Genomic DNA, 9,602 nt, shown 5'->3' on the forward strand with positions numbered 1-9,602 from the left:
GATGTATTGTTTGAATTATTTTACAAACATCATCTATGTCAGAAAGACAGAGGATACCCGCTTAATGAAAACTTCGATGACTCTCACAATATATGTAGAAGATCCGAAGGAAAAGCTGTGTCTGCCATAGGAATCAAGCTTGTGGTCTGGAAGTTCAGATTATAGGCTACGGATCGCATGGAAAATTTTCAAGTGTAGATGTAATTCTTAACTATAAAGATTCCAAGATTAGCCGACACTACGCTGAGCTCAGTTTTCTCTAAATCAGAAGTCAATATAATTTAAAATTATTGTGTATCACATTCTTCCGCGGACACTCAACTTAAACAAGATGCATCAGTTACGTTACGTAAATGTGGGACATATTAATAGTAATGTGTAATAAAACAAGGTAAAGATACCCATTTCAGCGAGTGCTAACGACCACTGCCTTAGTTCTTTATACGCCTTCCCAAAGGATCGCGACACTCACTTTGGGAACCACTGTTGTATATCTTACGCTAACTTGGCAACTTACAGCTATGGCGCTAATTTACTTACTCAGTCGTGAATTCTTCCCTGCTGCGTAGTGTGTTTATAACTGAGGAAACTTCCTGTATTTAAATCCCCCGGCAAAGATCGCGGATCAGAAAAGTAAGTCCGATTTAGTAGAATCCGTTTGAGTCTAAACAGAGCAATATAACAGTACAACGTAGTCGGTTGTTGTGACGAGAATCCAAGCCCCCGCATACCGGTAAGGCATCATGTCAACAAACACGTTCACGTCTGAGTATTTGTGACAAAGTAAATATTATTCACGCCTTGAAAATGGAGAAAATATTAAGCATTTTGCTCTAGAGCTTAAGGTAATCTATACTAATAATAAATCTGCAGCCGAAATTTTTCCGGTAATTTTCGATTTTACAAAAATAATTGGTCCTAACATATATAATTAACCACCCTGAAACCGAAAATAGCTTTTTGGAAATTTTTGTTTGTATGTATGTATGTATCTATGTATGTATGTATGTATGTATGTATGTATGTATGTATGTATGTATGTATGTATGTATGTCTGTCTGTCTGTCTGTCTGTCTGTCTGTATGTTTGTTACCTTTTCACGCGATAATGGCTGAACGGATTTCGATGAAAATTGGAATATAAATTAAGTTCGTTGTAACTTAGATTTTAGGCTATATGGCATTCAAAATACATTATTTAAAAGAGGGGTTATAAGGGGGCCTGAATTAAATAAATCCAAATATCTCGCTTATTATTGATTTTTGTGAAAAATGTTACGTCACAAAAGTTTCTTCAAAAATAATTTTCGATAAGTTTTATTCCTTGAAAAATTTTGATAGGACTGATATTTAATGAGATAAATGAGTTTTAAAATTAAAATAACTGCCATCTAAGGCCGTGTAATAAATTAAAAAACAAATGACTTCGTCTATAAGGGGCCTTGGACAGCAACAATCGAAAGCTATGAAAGATAGCCTACAGAGAATGTTTCTGTGTTTGTAAGAGGTAATATCGGAAGCTAAATTAACCGATTTGTAAAATTAATTATTAATTCACCATTGGAAAGTGTAGTTTCTCTAGATGGACATAATGCTATAATGTTATTACAGTAACTTCTGATATAATAACATAATATAATATAATATAGCATAACATAATATAATATAATATATAATATAATATAATATAGTATAATATAATATAATATAATATAATATAATATAATATAATATAATATAATATAATATAATATAATATAATATAATAATTTAAGTTATTTGAAGGGTTCAGAACCATAGTGGGCCAAGCACCATTTACTGAATACGTAGAAAACAAGGGTTAAAATTAAGTTATTAGGCCTACCATAATTCAATGGAAACCTATGACAAGTAAAATAAAGTATACACATTAAACCTAAATGATGTCAATCTTCATTAAACTATGGTTGCATGTAATAAAAATTAAGAAACAGGTTAAAGGAATTGTCATTGCACCAAATGAGTGTCTCTGGACCAAAATGATCGCATTTTAATTATTTGGATGCAATTTAAATTAAGTAACATATTAAACGATTTATCCTTCTATCAAACACTAATGTTCCCTGGATGAAATGCCCTATTTTAATTATGTAATTACTTTATATTTATTTCTAACGGGTGCAGCGGAGCGCACGGGTACGGCTAGTATTTATATATATTTATATTTATTTATTTATTTATTTATTAACTCATTCATTCATTTATTCATTCATTCGTTCATTCATTCATTCATATAATTTACCTATTCATTTACATAATTACCTACTTAGTAATTTACTTTCTCATTTACGTTCTCAATTATTTATTTATTTATTTATTTATTTATTTATTTATTTATTTATTTATTTATTTATTTTATCTTATCTTATAGACAGAAACATTCTAGGAAATATTAATTTGTATTAACGTTGTATCAGGTTCACTTTTTGCAATGAATTAAGAACTCCTAAATATTCAAGATTTTTAGGGAATAGTTTTCTCAGAATTACTCAAGAAACTGTAACTGACTCGTACTCATACCTATGTCGTAGACGATCTGCAAAAGTAGGTTATTAGCCTATATAAAGGGAACTAAATGTTATTTTCGTTCACAATAGAAAACTCTGACTTTAATTCCTAAATAAGTATAGACAATTTCGAAGAGAGCTCTGTTAATGAAATTCTGAGTTAGAATACGGAACAATCGTGATAATGAATAATACTAGTTATGATTCGAAAGCGTTAAAGGAACTACACAGTAAGAATTACCGTATATTCAATATGGGACAATGAAAAACGGCGATAATGAAATCATTCGCGAAATACTAGAAAGCGTGGCATCGTTCAAGCTTTGGGTGAATAGTAGATGATGATATCGTTTCCCGATGTATCACTGCTTGTAAAACATCCGAGAAATAATTGGTCAATTGGTAGAAGCGGCACAAGTCAACATGCACCGATACAAGGTTTCAAGAGAAATTGACTGTATTATCAGCTGCACATGCCGAGAAACTGCAAGGAAAATAAATTCTGAAAAGTAAGTTATTGAAAAATTTATAAATTATAATTCTGCAAGAAGTGGCAGATTATGTTCTTACTAATTCTGGTGGTAATGGTGGTGGCGTTAATAATGGTGGTAGTAGTGGTTATGGTGATAGTGTCGATAGCAGCGAAGTTGACGATAAAGAGCTATCAGTTCCTTGAAGCCGATAATTGCTTCGACAAATGAAAGAAGATACGAGTTTTTATAATTTTACTTGAAAATATTTCGTTTTCATGATCTCGAATATAAAATGAATTTATTTGAAATAACCATTTTTCAGATAAATAATCATATTGTTTCATATATATAATTAGACGCAAGAAAATATTTGATAAATGAAATCAATTGAGTTGATATTGCATACTTGCATAATTTTTAATTTATTAAATTACAATAGTCAACGATTATGGAAGCGAAGTTTGGCGTGAGACGATTTGTGGATATCTAGGTATAATCCCAGCATGGGAAGATTGATTGTAATCGTTGGTAAAGGATCTCAATCAAGAGTTTGGATTGTAAGAGGCATATTTTTATAAAAGTACATTAAAAATTGTACCGGCATTTTTCCTTACAAATATAGCCTATAGAAATAAATTTTATAGGTGTTTGATCAAGGAAAAATTACGAATATGTAAATACTGGTTAATTTCGATAATTTAATAGGCAAATAATTACAAATTTATAGGAATTTCCAAAAGGTCTTACAAGTTTTGTAACTGTGAAATTGTAAATAATTTTAACTTACTATCAGCCGTAGTGATTTCGCTACAAACCTATGTTAAACATATGGGGATACTTCTCATGAGGATTATGGGCAACCTCATCAAGTTCGAAGACAAGAAGCCTTCAGAAGAAAATCAGTTATGATTTCCTGATTGCATTTGAAATAAATTAATGAAATATATAGGATATCAGCAGTAAAGTTGATAGAAGTGCTCAGTACCACTGGACAGAGATCCAGTCATCCTATTTCCATAAATCAGACACTCGGTGAAGTAACAAATATACATTCCTCTTAATCGATTGCGTAAGAGAGGACAGTTTCATGGTATCTTTTATGTGTCTGGAGTTCCGAAATGTAACGTCTGTCATTCAGTGCATTCTGTTGTATTTTTTCTGAGAAAACAATAAACAGACCATCCTTGGAACTTCGTACACTGACGTTCAAAGACCTACAGTTTTCTGATTGTGTAAGCGAACTTTCAAACTCCAGGATATGTCAGAACCAAAGATATAAAAAAAAGTGACAAACTTTGAAATAGTTTCGCAAGTTCTCAATAGATGATACAATTATTGGGACGGTTAAAAGAGAGTTAGAGAAAATGGTGATATAGATTAAGTATAAATTTCCCCCATGATAGACACTATCAGCGGTTTCCCGCTAACTTACTGCACTATGATGAGAGGGGGGTGAAATTTTGAATTCTGTAATGCGGGTATATTTATGTACAATTGGCTATACCAACCTCGCCATCTATTAATGTAAGTAATAACTAAAGAAGCCACACTTACACAAATTATCGAACACTATCGATTAGCAGGGGTCAAGTATTTTTGAACGATTATGTGCAATTTTCAAAATATCTGTTTTGTTCCCTTTCCTAGCCATCATAATAAACTATATAAACTGGCATATTGTGATACATGGTTGTAATATTTCAATCATTATCTGAGCTACAATATTAAACATAAACAAATTACAACAGCTTTGAAATAGAAATGGAGAGCTGTAAAATTGTAGTAAAAATTTGACAAATGTAAAAATTATTATGCGAAACACCATAGTACATTACATGTGCATATAATTGCAAAACTGTTTATTGTGTGTTAATGAAATAGACCTAATTTCATATTATTTGTTATCGGGACTTATTGGTGCATTGTGACCTCCAGACTTCTTTCAAATTGACGTGCCTTTGAAACCGAACTTTACATTGAAGTACTGAGTCGAATACACAAAAATTTGTAGCGATGCTATTCTGCTTTGAGTAACAAAAAGTATGCACTTGTTTAAGATGACATCTTCCTACAATTATTTTTGTTGCGGCAAACATAAAAATTTCTAAACTAACGACAGTTTAATACAACTTTAACAAAATGAAAACAGCTGTCATTGGTTTTTTCCTCCAAATTGTAGGTCTCATAAATCGCATAAAAATCCCAAATATGACAGATGATAAAAATGAATTAAATACTAGTAGTATTTTTTATTTGTAGAATATTCTTTTATTGAGTTAACACTAGAACTTCACATTTAACAAGTCGTCAATTGTTATATGAGTATTACGAAAAACCAAACATTTCAGGACATAAAAAAATTCACCAGTGTAAAAAATGTGTTCAACATTCAATGAAATAGTCCACACCTGTGGAGTAACGTCTAGCGCGTCTGGCCGCGAAACCAGGTGGCCCGGGTACGATTCCCGGTCGGGCCAAGTTACTTGGTTGAGGTTTTTTCCGGGTTTTCCCTCAACCTAATATGAGCAAACGCTGGGTAACTTTCGGTGCTGGACCCCGGACTCATTTCACCGGCATTATCACCTTCATCTCATTCAGACGCTAAATAACCTAAGATATTGATAAAGCGTCGTAAAATAACCTACTAAAATAAAAAATTCAATCAAATATGCAAAACACGGGATCTAGATTTCAACATTTCTTGCATGAAATATAAACATTTTCTTATTAATATACTGAAAGTAGTTCATTTTAAATAGTATTGTTATCTATTTGTTAGTCTGTAATTTGCAATTTATGGCTACATTTTACATCTTTTGGTTATGATATCTGTATTTATCTTTTTTTTTTAATTTGTATTTTTCATTTATATCAATATCTGTACCTTTTATTTACGTAGTATGTAGTTGTCTTTTTTCGTTTTAATTTGTATTTACACTTGTACCTTGCATTTCTATTTGTTTTTATCTCTTTAATTATGTTATCTCCAATTTTATGTTCTAAGCAAATATTTGTTCTGTCTATTGTAACTGGGGTTTTGCCCTGTTATAGACAGAAGTAAATAAATAAATAAATAAATTTATTTTATGCTCGACCATGCCGAAATGTAGTAATTATACACCTGGTAGCAGTCCTTTAATCCATGTCATTAAAGTACACATACTCATTAAAGTACAGGTCTTCAGCCAATCACAAGTCAGCTTTGTACCGTTATATCGATTATTGTCGGATATGCAATCGACAGACAATTAGCGAAAAGTCACGGAGGCTGGAAATCCAATACTGTCGCAGAAGGTTATGTTCTGTTACTATAATAATTAGCTTTATTGTAAATAATATTCAAATAAATTCAATTTGTCATCTCGTTTTTCAATTCTAAATCAATTTCCAGGTTATATCAGACTAATGTTCATTCTTATTCTGTGCCAAGGTCAATGACAATCGGCCTCGGAAAAAAAATCAATATTTTCGCGTCTGCGCACATCTCACAATTCAGGTCAGTTCGCACATAACCATAAAAAGACCTAATTTTTAATACTTTCAAGTTAGATGTATGGTCGAGCATAAAAAGTCGTATGAAACTTGCCTATAATGGTAATTAAGACGCTCGTATGAAAATTATGAAACTCGCTTGCGCTCGTTTCATAAACAATCATACTTGCGTCTTAATTACTACCATTATTGGTTCGTTGCATAATGTACTATTTAGATACATTAAACAATTATAGACTGGTAGAACACTTTTGAAGCATCTTTATGAATTGTAAAATTCGTTCCTAATTTGTAAATATTTCTTTTGCAGGAACAGACATCTGATACCAACCAGAATTCAGGATCTGTGACATCAGACCAACCTTCAGTCATGGTGTCAATCACGAATGGAGAGTTAAGTGCCCAAGAATGACTTAAGAGTGATTATATGTCACAAATTGTATATAGCCAAAACAAGAAGACAAATGGGAATGCTACATACGCGTGTGACAGTTGAGTGCTGGTCTGAATCGTTCACCTTCCCAATCCACTCCCAAACATGTCCCCGCGTCTCACTCCAAAAGTAAATACATATCACCTTTCCACGTGGTGGCATAGAAATTGCAGGACAAAGTTTTTTTTTAAGTATTGGCGTTTTAAACATAAAAAAATAATTAGCGAGTGTGAAGGGCGTGTTTATATTACTATAAATAATAAATTTACTTAGCGTTTGTGAAGTGACAAAAAACTCAATGGAGAACATGATGAGTAATCTTGACAAAATACGATCCCACCATGTTGTCAAGATGTGCAGACCATTAACAAATATCACTCGAACGTATCAATGTGAGGTTATCTGTTATTCGAACCCAGATTCAGCAGAATGCTGTTAGCTTTGTTGGAAGTTTGTGGTCTTAGTTGAGATTATTCATCAACTTACATTAAAAAGAGGAAAAAGTGTGTAAAGTACAGTATATTACATTAATAGTGACCACATCAAGATTCTTTATCTACATGTTGTACAGGGAAGTGGAATCGTCTTTCACTGTTTACGGATATGCTGCATCTCAAGTAGATACCCCTAAAAATGATTTTTTTTTAAATTGGAAGCTAAACTTTGAATTCCTCCACATTAAATAGTTCTCTAAAATTTTTAATGAAAAACAATTGAAATTTATATTATTCCAAATTTACACACACAAATTGTCTTCTTAGTTTCTTAAATTATCTTATTTAATGTTTTGGCATTAACTTTTTTATTAATTTCTCTTATTTCATACCTCTCCCTTCAAGCCAACGTACGCATTTCAACAATGAAAGATCAGTTTTCTTACCTTCATTTTAGAACGTAAAGTATCCTACACCTCATAAGTTTGTCTGTTTCATTATTAAAGAAGGTATTTAGATTTTGGCTAGTGATAGATTTTTATGTAGGCATATGTCATTAAAATTATTCAAACACAATAATTGATTAACTTTGTTTATAATTACTGTAAAATTTATCACAAGTAATTTACGTATCGTCAGCAATAAATTTTTGTTTAATTTTCTTTGCATTAATAAGAAAACTGTAAAATTCCTTCTGTAAATTACTTTAATGTATGGAATCAAAGTAGCTTCCGAAGAACTTGTTATGTCCTGTTGAAATACAAATTATGATACGAGCTATTGTTAACACAGCCAGAATTATAGTTGCCCTACAATTAAAATAGCTCCATCAGACGATGATATATTAAGTGTGATGAAAATGATGATTGTGGTACACTATATCCATACTTCTCTGAAAAAAAAACTGCACCAACGCGCATCCATTTGACGTCTTCTTCATAACATTTGTGAGTAACTGAAATAATATTTATTTTATCTTGTCTGAAGTATGGAAGATGCGTACTCAGCTATGCATGATGCGAAGTGGAACAGAGTTGTTTATGTATCTACCTAACCTAACCTAACCTAACCCGAGAAATCTATATTCAAGACTTTTAAATTGTGATTCATTTATTAGTAAATTAAACGTATGTCTGTTAGCTTTGTGATTGTGACGCATTTTGAAATAAAACTTGTCCATCAGTTACAAGCCCGGTGTGGGTCACAGCAGTTTTGTGCGGTACGTAGATGAAGCACGAATTCATTTGTTTTGTTTTTAACTCGCTTTGTAGGACCCCCATTTGCAGTCCATATTATTCTTTTTCATGAAAAAAAAATGCCATTTTCATAATTTGTCTGCTATTTACTTCTTCATGTTGTTATAGGGTTATTTTATATTGAAAAAAATGTAATTTTCTTGCAATTAATAAAGGTATTGCTTTATGTGATTGTTTTAACGCGGTATTATGAAGTATATAAATTGAAACCAACACGAACTGATATGTACAAGGGATTGTGAGAGGCAAGGTAGACAAAAGAAATTTCTGAACAAGTTAACTTGTGAAGAGATATTGCAAGATATTTCTATAGTGCATACATTTTATCTTTCCACGCTCGCTGTGGTAGAGTGGAAGCGACAGTGCTTAACGCAGCTGCCCACATGCGAGGGTGGAAAGATAAAATGTATGCACTCTATTTGACATATAACATAAGTTCTTCATCATGAATTTTATATAATTATTATTATTATTTTCAAACAGCCACTAAACACACAAACACATGCACACTTTTGTTATGTGAGGTGATTAAATTTCTAACTTTTAATATGGCAGCAATGTGCTATTATGATTCATCTTCTAGGTATGCGAAACGATATACTGTAAAATTAGACACAATAACTATGGAATTTTATTCAAAATTTTTTGAGACCATACGAAGTTTAAATCTAAGTATTCTCCCAATATTTCACTTATTTAAATTGAAATTCAAGCGAAACTTAAATTACTGTGACAGTTTGATATTATTCCGTAAAATAAAACGCAGCTAGACAATTGTGGAAGAATTTCTTTCACATTAATAGAATTAGTGAATAAATGGAAAATAACTATAAAACTGAATCGATTAATTAAAATAAAACATTTCTTTATAATAAAGAAAATATTCCCAATTGTAAATTCTTAAAAAAACGCATTTATGGGTTAGTGAACAAATAGAAAATCATTATAAAATAAAATCGGTGAATTGAA

At 31.5% G+C, this 9,602-nt stretch overlaps 1 protein-coding gene across 1 annotated transcript in view; it reads left to right on the forward strand.

Moving 5' to 3' along the window:
- The window catches only part of LOC138691892 (uncharacterized), a 1,248,967-nt gene extending 1,240,168 nt beyond the window's left edge, over positions 1-8,799 (forward strand). The window contains exon 11 of the mRNA XM_069814478.1: positions 6,821-8,799. Coding sequence (XP_069670579.1) covers positions 6,821-6,922 — 102 coding nt within the window. The 3' untranslated portion in view covers positions 6,923-8,799. The remainder of the gene's footprint in view (positions 1-6,820) is intronic.
- The last annotated feature ends 803 nt before the right edge of the window (positions 8,800-9,602 follow it).

The sequence above is a fragment of the Periplaneta americana genome, chromosome 16, assembly GCF_040183065.1.
Source record: "Periplaneta americana isolate PAMFEO1 chromosome 16, P.americana_PAMFEO1_priV1, whole genome shotgun sequence".
Taxonomy (NCBI): Eukaryota; Metazoa; Arthropoda; class Insecta; order Blattodea; family Blattidae; genus Periplaneta; species Periplaneta americana.